At 33.8% G+C, this 17,450-nt stretch overlaps 1 protein-coding gene and 1 pseudogene across 1 annotated transcript; both read left to right on the top strand.

The window, feature by feature from the left end:
• Positions 1 to 3,957: 3,957 nt before the first annotated feature.
• Positions 3,958 to 7,625, top strand: LOC142639586 (putative inorganic phosphate transporter 1-9). The gene is made up of 2 exons (XM_075813746.1): positions 3,958 to 4,845; positions 6,489 to 7,625. Exons 1-2 carry the CDS (start codon positions 4,142 to 4,144, stop codon positions 7,324 to 7,326), a joined length of 1,542 nt encoding a protein of 513 aa, XP_075669861.1. The 5' UTR covers positions 3,958 to 4,141; the 3' UTR covers positions 7,327 to 7,625.
• Positions 7,626 to 12,371: 4,746 nt separating this feature from the next.
• Positions 12,372 to 17,450, top strand: part of LOC142619596 (putative inorganic phosphate transporter 1-8) — a 43,777-nt pseudogene continuing 38,698 nt past the window's right edge.

Genomic DNA, 17,450 nt, shown 5'->3' with positions numbered 1-17,450 from the left:
TCTTTCCTAATAAAAATTTCTGATTATAAAAAAAAAGGAAAATACATATTTTACAATATTTTTATAATTAGATAATAAGATTCGATTATCTAAAACATAGGCTCATCACTATCATTGCTTTTTATTTATTTATAAAAAATTATGAAAAGTTTTATGGAGGGTTACTCTGAAGTTGCTAAACAACTTTAATAATGCCTTTCATATTTCATATTATAATTTCTAATGTTTTATAAGTTTTGACGACCCAACCTTATTCTAGTAATGAGATTACATATCTCTAATATTATTAATATGTTAATCCATAATTTTTTGAAAAATATATAGACCCGCATAACGAATATTATATAAAATTTACATAGTTACATAGTTTTATACTTATGATCAGATGATACTTTTTTTTTTTGAAGGTTATGATCAAATGATACTTGGTTATAGATAATACTAAAGTAGTTAATATTTTTCTTCAACCAATTATATTTATTAGGATACCAATGGTAATGTTAAATTATTGTACAGTTACGATACTTCTTTATATTTGTCCAAGTAGTCAAGGCCCAAGCCTAGACATAATTGGTGTGCAAGCCAAGACATTTACTTGTATTACAAATCCATTAACTATAGTTAATGTAGGGTTAAGCCTATTATAATTACTTATATTGGGTTCACTATAATATATGAATTATACTTCACTCATATATTAAATATGTAGTCCTTAAGAGTTTTGTTTGTGGACATAGATTGTTAGACAGAATACATATTTAAGGATTTCAGTCGAGTGAAAATACAAGATTAGTAATGAAATTGAGTGCTTAGACAGAAACTTTTGGCAAACATTCACAATATGTTTAGTTGAGCCAAAGTTTGGGGATAACAATGGGGCGTGGCAGGATTAGAAGATGGGGTCTTCACCCCATCCGCATGATTTTTTTCTTGCCTTGTCTTGCATGACGGGCAAACTACTTTGCCCCATTTTCGCCCCTTGTGACTCAGCAGGCCTTGCCCCATAAAACTATACTTCATGTTAATCCATCCAGCCCCACACATCTTACAATTTATAAAACTTTTTATTAATATAAATATATTTGAAATTATAATTAAATTAATCACATAGAATCAAACTAATTTTTAGCTTGAACCGGATAAATTGATGTTAATGTGATCTTGGCAACTGGTTTGAAGCTCTCGCAATATTTATTTGGGAGAATGAATGTTTAACTGATAAAGAGAAAAGAAGATAAGAAAAAAAATATAATAATTAAATGAAATATTAAAGATTAAAAATAATCTTGGGATGTGTATTTGAAAATATGGATATATAAATTAAAATAAAAAATGATTTTTAGTGGGAAAAAAGGCAAAAAAATGCAGAAGGATTGTACTAGTAGAAACTCTCAAAATAGAAGAGAACTCACTAAAAAAAAGGTGTTTCTGGGGAAAAAGTTATTACACGCATGCTCTTAGGCACACTTACACACTAACAAAATAACTAAAATTGTGAAGTTTAATAAACACTTGTTACAAATACAAGTCTCTCACAACCCACATGTATGAAATCCATTGATTGTGAAACATCTCGCTGCTTATATGATTATGGAAAATTCTTAGTTTAATTACATTGTACTAACAATATAAACTTATATTGTAAACAAACACTATATATATATATATATATATATATATAAGTCCTATGATAATTATTCCACCCAAAGATCTTTCTTTTCCAGATTGTTTTGAGCATTCGCATTGGGTATTAGAGCATCAACATTCATTTTTTTTCCAATTTTATCATATTTTACCATCTAAAAACCTACTTTATTATTTATATCATACCAATTTTCAACATACACAACATCCAAACTTTTATTCTCTTATTCTACTCTTTAAAATAATATATCTACCCAATAAATTAATATATCCCATTCTTTCCCATTAATCTCCTCTCTCTCATTTTTAACTCTCTTCCTGTGTCTCTCTTCCACTGAAACCACCACCACCTCCACCTCCACCTGCTTCACTACCCATCACCCACCACTGCCAAAACAAAACCCATAAATGACCAACAAAAACCCAACAAAATCTCCATGCCCACGATCCCATGATCAACAAAAACGCCGATCTCCATGACCAACAAAATCTCCATGACCAACAAAAATCCAGTAAAAACGCCAATCTCCACATCCCACGCCCAACGCCGATCACCACACCACACCAAACCCACTTCCACCGTCGACCCAATTGCCACAACAACTCCATCAATCTCTAAAGAAATCTACGAAATCGTGGCCCACTCAGCGAAAAAACCCAGCCACCACCACACAAAACCACCACGACATCGGCTAGCAACCACTACCCAATCACAGTACCCACCACCATGCCACCACCATTCCAACCACCAAAACCCACGCTGATCCGAACCCATGCAACCCACGGCAAACCCAAACAAAACCCACGACAAACCCACAACCCAACGCCGATCTCCACCACACCCAAACACCGATCTCTGCGCCAAACCCCAAACGCCGATCTCCACGCCACCACATTGATCTGCAACTAGAGAGGGAAGAGAAATAATGAGTGCGTGGTGGCTTGCCATGGCCGGTGACAGTGGGTCAGGCCATGGTGTGGTGGCAATGGGGTTGAGTTTGAAGAGAGGAGAGCAGAATGAGAGAGAGAAGGAAGAAAGAGAAAAGAAAAGAAATGATGAGGGAGAGAGGAGAGAGACAATTAAAAACTAATTTTTAAAAATACAATTGAGCTACAGTATCATCTTATTAATAAGATGCTACTGTAGCTCAATTGTAAATTTTTTTACAATTCTAATTGTTTACAAGTTTCATTGCTGGGTGTTTTGGGCTCTAAATGGAAAAAGAGCCTTACATTTGACATATCCCACTTTTGGTGCTGATGCTCTTATATATGCCATTTAGCATCAGTGCCTCAAAACTCCCCATTACCCGGTTTTGCAAATTCTTGCAATTGCAAACAAATTTGTAATTGCGCTACAGTGCTATCTTTATTTTTATAATGGCAGTGTAGCAACTTGTATACATTTATATATTATTTTTTTCCTTAGTGATAGTGGGTAGGTATATTTAATTATTTTTTTATGAAGAGGAAGAGAGAGAAAGAGTTGGTGAAATTAATATTTAAATGAATAGATGAAATAAATAAGAAATAGGACGTTGAGTATATTGTAAAATGATATAGTATAATTAATAAAATAGTTTTTAAGACGTCAAAATAAAATAGTTCAAATGTTCCAAACGTTTTGTTCGGCTTAGATATTGGCCTATAAGAAATCCATAGATATCATATAACGAGGTCCGTGTTCTGTATTCAAAACTGACATTTTGAAAGAACACCCCTCTCCGCCTTTGGGCGGAGGGCCGGCCGAAAAAAGAAAATAAAAGCAAAAAAGAAGAAGCCACATCCTATTGTACATCTATCAAAAGCCGAAACGCGTTTGGGGGAAAAAAATAAAAATAAATCAGAACCTGGTATTGTTGTATTTTAAGGACATAGTGACCAATAAGACCATAAAGATATTCATATGCCATCATAATCATAGTCATATACAATGTATTTATTTATTTTTTAATGGGGCTAACATTGTTAAGGTAGAAAATCCCACGAATCAAATTAAATAGGAAACCATAACCTTAAAGTTGTCTCAGGAAAACAAAACAAGAAAACTCACAGCAATGCAATTAGTGTTAGAAATTAATGACTGAGAATACAATTCCATCCCTCAAAAAGTCCAACCCTTTGAACAAATAGAAGCAAAGCAAATAGTACAAGAAACATGAGGCACCGTAATATATACAGTGGTACTCAGATATATTTTTTTTGGGAAAGGTACAGTGGTACTCAGATAATTCAATATAGAAATATTCTTGAAATTATGGGATCCGCATCTTCACTGGAATATAATAGACCCAAAGAGGTCAATAGTCCACCCTTCCATCACTGTCAACGAAACAACCTGATGCCATCGAGTTCAACTTGAATTAACCTATCCTACTTATTTCAAAGTTTTAATTTATATAAATATACCCGTATATATAACTAAAACCCTACCCTGTTAACAAAAGAGAAAAAAAAAGACAACCCCATTTTTTAATTTTATTTTTTCAGTCCAGAAATGGGTTTGAAGGTTCTTTCAGCGCTTGACACTGCAAAAACTCAGTTATATCATTTCAAAGCCATAATCGTAGCTGGGATGGGTCTTTTCACTGATGCATATGACCTATTTTGTATCCCTCCGATTTTAAGACTGATCGGAAGGGTGTACTATGAGCGAGCCAAGCCAAAGTATCAGAGCCCACCTGGGGTTATGTCAGCTACGGTGGCGATTGCTCTGTTGGGCACCGCGATTGGTCAACTGGTGTTCGGTAGACTCGGGGACCGAATAGGAAGGCGGCGCGTGTACGGCATAGCATTGATGATAATGGTGGTGAGCTCGCTGGGCTGTGGCTTTTCGATTTGCAAATCGAGAGAGTGCGTTCTGGTGAGCCTCTCGTTTTTCAGGTTCGTTTTGGGGGTTGGGATTGGTGGGGACTACCCTCTGTCGGCAACGATTATGTCGGAGTTCGCTAACAAGAGGACACGTGGTGCCTTCATAGCCGCTGTGTTTTCGATGCAAGGGTTTGGAATCTTGGCATCATCGACGGTCACGATGGTCGTGTGTGCCATATTCGACCATGTGTCGAAGTCAAACGATGGTACAGTTTCGGTTGATCACACGCCCAAAGGAGTTGATATTGCATGGAGATTGATACTGATGCTGGGTGCTGTACCAGCTGCATTGACATATTATTGGAGGATGATGATGCCTGAGACTGCCAGGTAACCACTAACCACACACATTTTCCTTAATTATCTTCTTATTTTTTTATTTATTTATATTTTTATATATGTTTTGGTTGACAATTCAATTCATAATTTCATATACATGTCTCCTCACACTGTACCTTTCAGGGTTTAAGTATTTGGTTTTAGAGTAATTAATACTAATATTCCTCTAAAAACAAACAATATAGTATATATCCCATAAAAAATAAAAACATCAGCAACTATATATGTTAAGTTATTTTTTTAAATAAATATATACAGTATTTTTTAATTTTCAGTTATAATTTTTATTTTCAAGTAAAATATATATGACCGGTGAATGAAGGAGCTATAGTATTTCATATATATATATTCATTCATTTACTCACCTAGCAAGAAAATTTATTTATTATATCATGTTATTATGATTTGAATTATTTTATTATTTATATTTATTGTATATGGTAATAAGATCAAATTGTTCCAATTATATAAAAACCCTAATAGATAAAAAAAAAAACAAAGATTATACTAAAATTACGAAAATGTTTCTTTTAGTATATATATGGTAAAATATGGAACTAAAATATTAATTTTGAAATTTTTATCGTCATATATAAGGACAAACCTTAACAAAATAAACAATTAAACTGTTGATAGGGGTATTGAAACTCAGTCAAGTTGAAGGATTTTTGCACAAGTATTGAATTTATTAAAAAAAAAACTAAATGAAAGAGAAATTTCATAATAATAATAATAATAATAATAATAATAATAATAATAAGAGAAGCTTACAAATAATTAACAGCAACTCTTATACATGTAAATTAATAAAATAGCTGAAGAAGGAGTAACATTAACCAAAGTCTTACACCAACCGCAATTCAACGAAATTATATATGTGACTAAACAAATTAACCCCACCAAAAACACAACCAAGAAAAAAAAACGGATGAAAAAATATCGATTTGGAGAAGAGATACTGACCCACACACTAATTTATAAATAAAAAATAAAAAAATTGGAGAAGAAAGGTTGACGAAACAAATATATTGGCGGGCTTAATTTGAACAATAAATTTTTTTGGACCAACCTACCAACCGCTCATTAATTTTCTACATGGAATTGGAAGAAAACAAAAAGGAAAACAGTCGATGCTATCAGATTGAATTGGAATTCTATGGCCCCTTTGAAATTTGAATCAAAAGTGCTCTTCCAATGTATGAGCTTTTCTTAATTAGTTAGTTACTTTTGACTAAGAACAGGACCCGAATGAATGGTCCAGACTCCGGTGTATGTTAATTAAATTTACTACTTTGTAACAGTTTAAAATTTTAATATAATCACTAATTTATCACTTCTCAAAACAGGAAAATCCATTTATATATAGAAAATATAATAAATAATTATCATAAATACAGTAAGTTTTTTTTGAAAAAGTGATATTTTTTAGTAACCAAAGTACGAGTTCTTGTTATCAAGAGCTTTATAACTCAATTAAATGACACTTTTTAGTATATTTATGACATTTAGAGTTCAAATTTTACTTTTTCTATCGCAACTATTGAATTTATTTAAAAAAAAAGAAAAAAGTATGAGTTCTTGTTGATCGGTGCTTTGATATAAACTATAATAATTCATTTGTACGTTTATGACAGATATACAGCTTTGGTAGAGCTAAATGTTCTTCAAGCAGCCAAGGACATGGAGAAAGTGTTAGATGTTTCAATAAGTCAGATTGCAGAAGATGACCCGCAGCCACTACATCAACCATCCTATCCCCTCTTCTCAAAGCAGTTCTTACGTCGCCATGGCCGTGATCTGTTCTCTTGTGCCGCCTCATGGTTTCTTCTTGACATTGTCTTTTACAGCAACAATCTCTTCCAATCTCAGATATATAAAAAGTACCTTGGTAACGAAAATAATATGAACGCCTATCAAGATGCTTTCAATGTAGCAAAACTTCAAGCAATCGTAGCAATCTGTTCCACAGTTCCAGGTTACTGGTTCACTGTCTATTTCATTGATCGCATTGGAAGAGTGAAAATTCAACAAATGGGTTTCTTATTCATGGCAATTGTTTATTTAGCAATTGGAATACCCTATTACTCGTATTGGGAGCATAACACAAATGCAGGTTTCATGGTCCTCTATGGGCTCACCTTTTTCTTCTCAAATTTTGGGCCCAACACTACCACTTTCATAGTGCCTGCGGAACTTTTTCCAGCTAGATTTAGATCTACATGTCATGGTATTTCTGGTGCTGCTGGCAAGGTAGGGGCAATTATTGGGTCTGTTGGATTTTTGTGGGCTTCACATAACAAGAAAGATCTAGAGGAAGGTTATCCCAAAGCAATTGGAATGAAAATCTCGTTGGTAATTTTGGGTGTAGTTTGTATTATGGGATTGTTGGTAACAACTTTTTTCACAAGAGAAACCATGGGGAGATCATTAGAAGAAAATGAGAATGAAAGTGAGAATGAGAATGAGAATTAGAATTGAAATTTTTAGTATACTGTATATACCCACTCATATTCATATCTCAACGAAGCTGGGGCTGCCTGGAGCTCTTTCTACGTGTGTACTTTTATATCAAAGGCATGATGAGTCTCTTTTATCTCCTCCGGCCTCACGCACAAACTAGGCTAGAGAAATTTGTGTAATTTAGATTTTGTGCTGAGGTATGGCAGAGAGCTTGTAATTGTATTTGAAATGACAAAGTTCTTGTATATAAAGCTGGAAACACGTCTGACAGAGAGTGAAATGTTTGCCGTGATAGCATCATTTGTCTGAAATTCCTAGTCTTAGCTAACACATTCCTTTTAGTTTGGTCATACAGAACTGGAATGTTTTAAAGAAGTTGTGCACAAATGCGTCTTTGACCTCATACATTCTAGAATCTGGATAGTACAAGCTATTAACATAAAGCAGTTTGTATATAAATACTTATGCCGATACTGTGATATATATCGGAGGAAGGCAGATACACGGTTAGATTCTAATAACACATGGAATTTAGAATTTCGAAATCTATATTCCACTTGAAAAATGGAAAATAAAAAACCGAGATATTACTTATAATAGGTTTCTCTATTTTCATTTTATAGCTTAGGGGCTAATTTGATGTCTCATGTCTCTAAAAAAACATTTTATTCTGAGTAAAAACATTTCTAAACAGATTCTAATAGATTATCATATAAAGACTTTGACTTAAAAAGTCCTAAAAATATCTGAAATGAAGAAGATAAATACATAATAACAAATTAGGAAAATGACAACAATAAAAAACAAGTCTTTCAATAATGTGTATGACATCCTAATTCATGATTCTGAGTCCAGGTTATGGTACTCATGCTAGTCATTTTCAGAATGACAACATGCCTGATAAGTGATAACTACACAATTCTTTTGATAGAATCTTTTTTATTTTTTAATCGATGACTTAAAACCTATTTTGTTTTGTTTTTGTTTTTTTTTTGGGTTGGTAAATAGGAATCATTTTATTAGAGAAACAGAAAGAGGACAGGAGGAACAGCCCATTACATCTTCAAGGGCCCAAGGTAGGACCGTAATGGGTCCCCAGATCTTACAAAAAGAAGCCCAACAGGCTAAATTGTGAGTCTAACCAATAATAGGATTTGGGATCCAAAGAAACAAGAAAAATAAGATCTGATGGCAGCAATTGTGGACTGGAATTCCCAACCTAGATTCGGGCTTGAATCATTAATGGAATCAATAATAATTTTGGAATCTCTTTCAAAGTGGACTGATTTGTAACCAAGAAGTGCTGGTCTCCAGTTGGCTAGGGACATGGGTTATCAAGATATAGTGCTGGAGGGTGATTCTTTGGTTCTCGTCCGAGCTATCTGTGGTCTTTCTTCGCCTCCCTCAACAATTGATTCGCTGGTTGAGGGGATGAAACTCCAAAGTGCAGATTTTTGTACGGTCTTTGTATCACATGTTAGGAGGCAAGGGAACAAACCTGCCCATATTTTAGCCAAGTATTTTTTCAGCATAAATGATTCTACTGTATGAATTGAGGAGGCTCCTTCTTGTATTGAACAAGCCCTCATCCAAGACTCTGTAATTGTTTCTAGTAGTTGAATAATATTGGCTGATTTCACATAAAAAAAAAGAAAAAAAAAAGAATTGCTGCTGAAGAGTGTGCAAGAAAGAATGCTTCTGCCTCGGCTTGGGCAGGGGAACTGCAAAGAATTCTGAGTTATGAACCAATAGGTTCTTTTGATATAATTGATAACTTATAACCTATTGAGTTTTGGACCAATAGGTCATCTATTATATGTTATTGATTTCTAATTTTCTATAAAATAATGGTTAGAATTAATTGCACCATTTAAATTTGGGGGCAATCACTGTTTTATCCCTTTCGTAAGATCCTTCCAGCCAAAATTGTAAAAGAAGTTTGTATGCTTGTGTGATTGTATCTAAATATCTAATACCACAAACAGGGCATTGGTTAGTGGGATGGGAGAGAAATTTGAATTTCCTAATTCAATCCCCTGTAGAAATACAAGAAAAAAAAAAAAAATCATTGAAGAATGGACTTTGAGCTTGTCAAATTTTTAGCATTCAATTTGTAGTGTTTTTGTAGAGAGAAATTAGGTTGCTATCATGCAACACCACTCTCTGCAAGGAGCACAAATAGCCTTATTAGCAATCACTCCCAACCTCTAAATCACTATTTTCACATCACTCCAAGCATCCCGATCACCCTGAAAAAATTCTAGGCACCATAGAATCATCACACTTTGAACACTTCCCGATTCAACTCTAAAAACTTCATCCATCAAGATCATTATCTCAATCTCATCATGATGATGAATTATTTAAGTCATTTTCAAGAGTCTTCCATCCACAACGTCCAAAGGCACCGGGTCACACATCACAAATCAACAACATACAACAAGAAGAAGCACAATTCCCTTTACTGTGCAAGTGAGAGATTTGGTCCAATTAGGAAGTAAGGGCAACGACTTATTCTATATTTTTAAGCATATAATCTGCAAGAGGATTTGAATATAGCTAAGGATTTGAATGACGATTTTGATTTTCTTTGTGTCATTTGGACGAGGAGAAGAGGAAACCAAAAAAGCATATGTATCTAATGTATTGAAGTTGTTGGAAAAATAGCATGGAGTGAATAAGAAATTGATTTTTCTATGTTCACTTCAAGATGCTATTAAAAGTAGTAAAAATCTTGAGTTCCACATAGGAAAGAAAATAGATAATATATGAGTTTATATGCTCATGAGTTGGACATTGGGTTGGACTTTTGGCATATGTGGACTGAGCCTACTTGTCCAAATAATAATATTTTATTATTTTAATTTTTGAGTCAGTTAGTCTGTCCACAGCAGTTATTACTGAAACAGAGTATTTGTTCAGTAACGTATAAATTTACATAGTCCCTCATTCATAAAAACTATTTTTCAGAAAAAACTCTCCAAGTGAGAATTTTTTGTGCATTTCATATTGTGTCAAAGAGAGAGTAAAAGACATTGAGTAGTTCGCAGAGTACGACCTTGTGTGCTTCGTTTTTATGCTATAGATCATTTTATCCTAGGAGGCAGACGTCCGTGAGTCTCAAAGCACCACAATGATTGTATGAGGGGCGAAATCTGCTTTAAGGAGATTGTGTCAAACACAAGACTTGATCTAAATTGTTCATCCTTCACGCATTTGGTCTGTGAGTTTTTAATTATTTGCAGATTTCTTTTTATATATATACATATTCAGTATTTGTTTATTACTATTATCTTGTACATCTATTTGTGTTATTGCTTATTCTTAGATTTGTGTATTGTTCCTTTTGCTTTATCACAAAAATAAATTGTTGATATAAACCCAACAGTCTTTAACGGTGAAAGGAATTTGTGTTTGTTGTAAAATACTAAATCGGTAACAGTAGATACATTGCGCGAAACTTAGAAAACTGGTTTTGTGTCTATCATGTACTTGGATCTTTTGATTATGTGGATTACGTGCTTGACTGAAATTGGTATAGTTTGTTGATCTTCCCTTCTTCCTTTACATAATAATTTAAAAGAGCCTTTTGTCTTAAATGAATCTTTGGTTGATTGGCTTTGGTGTTTGCAGTGTTTATTTTTGAAGGATAGTTGGTTTATATATATTATATTAAGATATTTGTATTCTTTAATCTTTGTTTGACTGAGCAATATATATTTGCAGGATTGTGTTTCTAAGAAACACTGAATGTAGAATTCTTCTCTCTTAAATATCTTTTGTATAATAATATAATATTCTATTTGATGTTAAGCTTGTTTGTCTTATTTGCTTGGCTGTGCTATGTTTAGAGTCTATAGTTTAGTGTATGTGTACTGTGTGGCTCTTTTCCTGCAATCCGGTATATTATATATTATATATGCTATGATCTTTCCTTTTCACATGGCTCTGAACCCCTTACTCCGTTGGCTGTGTATTGTCTAGTTTTCTAAGTGCTTGTCAGTTGTACATATCCATGTTCCTTTTGAATTTTGATTGTAGTTCTTTGGTACCTGTGTAAAACACTTTTACCATCAAGATTTTTTGTATATTCTGACATTGTACAGAATTTAGATGGTTTTTTATATTGTATATGATTTTTACTTTAAAGTGATTCTAGAATGCAGTGCCGTATGTTATACATTTTGGTTGTTGTATATTTTGATTATTGTGTAATATAAATTAATGCTTCAGTTGGATTTTGAGAATTCAATCTGATGGAGTTTCATTTTGACAGAAATGTCGAATGAAATTGCGTCTGTTGCTGCCCTTATTACTGTTCCTGTTAATCATAGAGAAAAACCAGAGAAATTCAATGGTACTGAGTTTAAGGGATGGCAACAAAAAATGTTGTTCTATTTCACAACCCTGAATTTGGCAAAAATCTTGTATGAGAATGCTCCAAAACTCAAGAAAAATGAGATAGATAGGCAAGTGGTTGCTGCTGTGGAAGCATGGAAACATGCTGACTTCCTGTGCAAAAACTATATTCTAAATGGATTGGACAACACATTGTATAGTGTGTATAGTTCAATCAAGACATCAAAAGAATTGTAGGATTCCTTGGATAAGAAATACAAGACAGAAGATGGTGGAACTAAAAAGTTCCTTGTGGGCAAATTTCTGGATTACAAAATGGTGGATTCCAAAACTGTGCTTAGTCAAGTGCAAGAGTTTTAGGTAATCTTACATGAAATACATGCTAAGGGTATGTCTGTAAGTGAATCATTTCAAGTGGCTACTATCATTGAGAAACTGCCTCCATTTTGGAAAGATTTCAAAATTACCTGAAGCATAAGCGCAAGGAAATGCGGCTAGAAGACTTGATCATAAAATTGAGAATTGAGGAAGACAATCGCTCTTCAGGAAAAGCCATAGGGAATCACTACATGGAATCTAAAGCAAACATTGTGAAGCATAATAAGAATAAGAGGTAGTACTCTGGTGAAAGCTCAAGTCACGGAACTAGTAGGGGTGACTTTACAAAGTTCAACGGAAAATGCTATGTGTGTGGCAAGATGGGGCATCGTGCTAAGGATTGCCATAAGCGTAAAGATCAAGGGACCAAGAAAGGCTTTCAAGCCAACATTACTAAAGTGGAAGATCTTTCTAAAGATGTGGATGATGTAAGTGTACAATTTGTACCCAGACCCAAACGAGTGATGGGCTCAGGCCCAAAGAGCCTTATACAATAAAATTTGTAGAGTATGGGTTTGAAACCTAGGTTAGGGATATTGGAAAGTTAATAAACAGGCTAGAATGCCATAATCTATGCAAGTAATAGATGAATATGACAAAAAACTCTCCTTGGACGTAAGCCGATGACAACTTATATAGCCTTTCTTTCTCTAAGCAAAAGATTACAATTATTAGTTTTCAGCCTCCCGAAAAAGTCCCCTTCTTCTTTCCTCTCTTGTCTTCTTATACCCTTCTTCTTCTTGCCTGTTTCATCCATGTATAGCACAGATCTTCTTCCTAGATACTTGTCCCATCCACCATCTTCTTAAAGTCTTCAAATAATAGCTGAAAGGCTGAATACTACAGTTCAGAGGTCATTTCTCCATTAATGCGGCCAATGAGGTAAATGCAGGGCCTTTAATGCGGTGGTAGCAGCTTTTTCCTCAGATATTTCTCACACGTTCCTGCTTCTAACGGGTGCTTGGATCACGCCTTTACCCAACAGATCTTCCATAATTTTGTCTCTAAACCCTTTAGCAAGTCCCCTAGCCTTTACTGGGCCTGTCCGAGGAGATACTCCTCCTCGGACAACTCCTCGGTCCCTTGTAGCGCGGACTGACCTGTGGGCCTTGAAGACTCTGACCGAACAGACTTATACCAACAAACCAGGCCCAAGGCCCGAACGTACATTTAAGCATTTTTACCCCCCACAAATGATATAGACCTTTCTGCAGTGACTTCTGAAGTGAAATTGGTAGGAGGAGATACCAAGGAATGGTGGATGGACACTAGTTCTACTCGCCATGTATGTATAAATTAGAATTTATTTTCTTCATACTATCTTGTGGACAATGGAGAAGAAATATTCATGGGGAATTCCTCAACCTCTAAGGTTGTAGGAAAAGGAAAGGTAATATTGAAGATGACTTCAGGTAAGAAATTTACTTTAAATGATGTGCTGCATGTGCCAGATATTCGTAAGAATCTTGTTTCTTGCTCACTTTTGAGTAAGAATGATTTTAAATTGGTCATTGAATCTGATAAGTTTGTACTAACAAAGAATGGCATGTACGTGGGAAAGGGTTATATGAGCACTAGGCTGTTCAAAATTAATATAGAGTGAATCTGGATTATTGCAAGTGTGGATTTAGTTTATAATAATTTAAGTGTAATATTGTAGTTGTGTAATATATAGATGACTTATATTATTATATATATATATATATATATATATATATATATATATATTCAACCAGCTTGTAGTTAGTAGTTTACGTACCATGTATTGTAAAGTCGACTTATATATGTGTTGATATAAATATCTAGACTACTTTATTACCTTTTGGCTTCTCTATATTTGTGTATAAGACTCTTTCAACTTTCTTCTTGTCTGCTTTTTAGAGAAAGTAGCTTGACATATTACATAGGAAAAGGAGTTCACATGGCCTAGACATTGACCGGATAGACTTGTAAGATTTTTAATATGCTTAAGCCACGTGAAATTATTCAGTGTCAAAGTGAGGCATTAAAGGGAAAACAGTCCCACGTGTGAAAGATGTTGGATATATTAAAAGGAAGTGTTCCTTTGCTAATATTATACTCTCTAACCTCAAAGAAATTGTGTAAGACACTATGGATTATGGAAAGATCAAATAACCTTTTTAAAATTATTTAAATGTGGGGGTGTCTTCTTAAAAAGAAGGTGGCTTATTTAAAGAAATTTTGATTGAGAAACAAAACAATGACATGAGAAATATGCTACCTTTTTTCTAAATGTGTAATTACCAATTAAGTGTATTGGTAGTACACATAGTTATGGTAGGTCTTGACATATTTGTTAAAGACATATTACCATGAGGTAGTTGCTCTCAATTGGAAGTTGTTCCAAATTACAAAACGGATCCGTAATTAGTTGTTTGAGTGGAGAGCAAGTAAACTACTCATCGAGGGGAATGGGGTTAAAGCCTATAACCTAAAGTTTCCATGATAGTAACCCCACCTAGTTGATTGAAGATCCCAAGATCTAGGTGTTCAAAGGGACAACAAAATTGTGGAGACTAATTATTATCACTATGGAGATAACATCTCCCACCCATTCCTATGATGAAATAGTGATGCCTGTAAGCGATGTTTAGGGTAAACTTTGCTTTTAATGATTCTTATATCTTGGAATTCCAAGTGGGGTATAGCAGGATACTCTTAATAAAAATCACCTATATGAGTGTGAAGTGGGTCGCTTCCATGAGAGTTTCAAGGCTGAATTCTCTAAAGCACTTCATGAATTTACCAGGATACGTTCAGGGCCGAAATGAACACAACTATAAGAACGAAATATGTCTGAAAAGGAGCTGTGTGAATTCTATTGTCTTGGTATACACAAACGGCTGAACAGTTCAAGACATCATGTTTACTGGTTAGCTAGTATATCTGATAGTATTTCACAAAGGAAAGTCTAAAGCCACAAGCTACTTCTTCTGATACTGTAACTTTTCTTCTACTCTCTTTGTGTTTGCATCATCGTTTGCATTGTGTTTATTGATTTCTATTCATGTGGGAGATTGTTGGAAAAATAGCATGGAATGAATAAGAAATTGATATTTCTATGTTCATTTGAAGATGCTATTAAAAGTGGTAAAAATCTTGAGTCCCATATAGGAAAGGAAATAGATAATATATGAGTTTATATGCTCATGAGTTAGACATTGGGTTGGACTTTTGGCATATGTGGATTGGGCCTATTCGTCCAAATGATAATATTTTATTATTTTAATTTTTGAGTCAGTTAGTCTGTGCACAGTAGTTATTACTAAAACAGAGTACTTGTTCAGTAACGTATAATTTTACATAGTTCATCATTCATAAAAACTATTTTTTAGAAAAAACTCTCCAAGTGAGATTTTTTTGTACATTTCATATTGTGTCAAAGAGAGAGCAAGAGACATTGAGTAGTTCACAGAGCACTACCTTGTGTGCTTCGTTTTCGTATTGTAGATCATTTTATCATAGGAGGCAGACGTCCGTGAGTCTCAAAGCACCACAATGATTGTGTGAGGGGCAAAATCTGCTTTAAGGAGATTGTGTCAAACACAAGACTTGATCTGAATTGTTCATCTTTTACGCATTTGGTCTGTGAGTTTTTAATTATTTGCAAATTTCTTTTTATATATATATATATATTCATTATTTGTTTATTACTGTTATTTTGTACATCTATTTGTGTTATTGCTTATTCTTAGATCTGTGTATTGTTCCTTTTGTTTTATCACAAAAATAAATTGTTGATATAAACCCAACAGAAGTAAAATTGGGTCAATTTGGTCTTCCAACGTATCGGTATTGGGTGCCAACTATGACAAAATCAACTGTCTCGATGGTGTAAAAAATGCCCTCAAAACTAATTGCACTGAACCAATCACCCCTGTTTAGCCTTAAATAATCATATTCTTATAAACTATTTGTAATTTTGATAAATTGGTCCATACTGAAAACTAAACATTCTTGTATTCTTGTAAATAAAAAAACGTTATTTATGTCTAGTGATATAATTTATTCCACAACTTGTTGAGGTAATTAGTTGTAAAATAGTTAAAAATAAAAGTAATATTATTGATAAGTGCATGTGAAATGATTGTCTACCAGTCAAAAATTATCAGTTGCCAATCTCAACAGGTTGTAAAAGAAGTGGTGTCTCATTTAGGCGAAAATGACACTATATGACCTTTAGGCGAAATATATGAAAATCTACCACAGTTTCGGAAATAAGTAGCAATCTATCATTTTTTTGATACTCGAGTTCATGGAGCTCGAGTTTCTTCAAAAACATTTCGGCTATTTTGAAGGCTACTTTTTCAAAGAACTTGAGTTCATCGAATTTGAGTACCATTTAGAATTCGATTTCCCCAAACTCAAGTACCAAAAAAGTGGTAGATTCCTACATATTTCCAAAACAATAGTATATTCATATATATTTTCATGAACAGTGGTAGAAGGCCATTTTGACCGTCTCATTTAGACATTTTTATTGGTTTGTTAGTCTCTTAGTAGTTGTATTAGTTGAGGATATGGATGAAATGATTATTTTGAAAACATAATCAAATTTGGATGATCAAATTGAAAAATCTCAAACTTGTGGAACCAAAATGAAAACAATCTAAATTTTAAAGATAAGAATATAATTTAGTATTAATATAAAAATAAAGAAAAGAAAAGAATGAAAGATAGATGCTGAAATGGTTAAAGCCTGAAACTAGCTTCAATGTTAATTCAGATACCACCTAGATCTAGTGCATTATAGCATTTAGTGCAGTGGACCTAAGCTTAACCCAGTCAACTCATCATTCTCCGAAAGTCCAAACCATCCAAAAATGAAAACTGAAACCCGAAAACTATACACCAAAGGTGAGTTAGAATAGGTCCCAGTACCATCTTTGTACCCTTATGACTTATCAAACCTAATTTTTTGGGCCAAGTTGTACCCTTTTCACACTTAAATTATAGTAATAATACAGCTATCAATACGGAAAGGATCTGAAGTTCAAAGGTTCAATCCGGATATTCTTTGGAATTAATCATGGACACAAATGGTCAAGTCCACTCTTTGGCCACCATCAAGGAAACTACTTGGTACCATATATATAGACCATCAAGGAAACTACTTGGTACCATATATATAGACCTTAGTGTAAACACAAAATTTCCCAATTGCAAAAAATCAAACAATTGAAAAGAAATATGGTTTGCAAATGTAAATTTGTATTAATGAATAATGAGTACAATCTTTATTGCAGTTCTTTTACAAAAAAATATCCTCTGATTCTATCTTCATTAAACTTGACTCGAATAAGGAATCTTCTTGACTTTAGTTGGAAGATGGATTGAATGGTCCCCACAGCAAATCTCTAGCTTTGAGCTTATTAGAG

Source organism: Castanea sativa, chromosome 1, assembly GCF_040712315.1.
Source record: "Castanea sativa cultivar Marrone di Chiusa Pesio chromosome 1, ASM4071231v1".
Lineage (NCBI taxonomy): Eukaryota > Viridiplantae > Streptophyta > Magnoliopsida > Fagales > Fagaceae > Castanea > Castanea sativa.
Note: the sequence above shows the minus strand (reverse complement) of the source record. Positions and strands in the feature narration are given on the sequence as shown.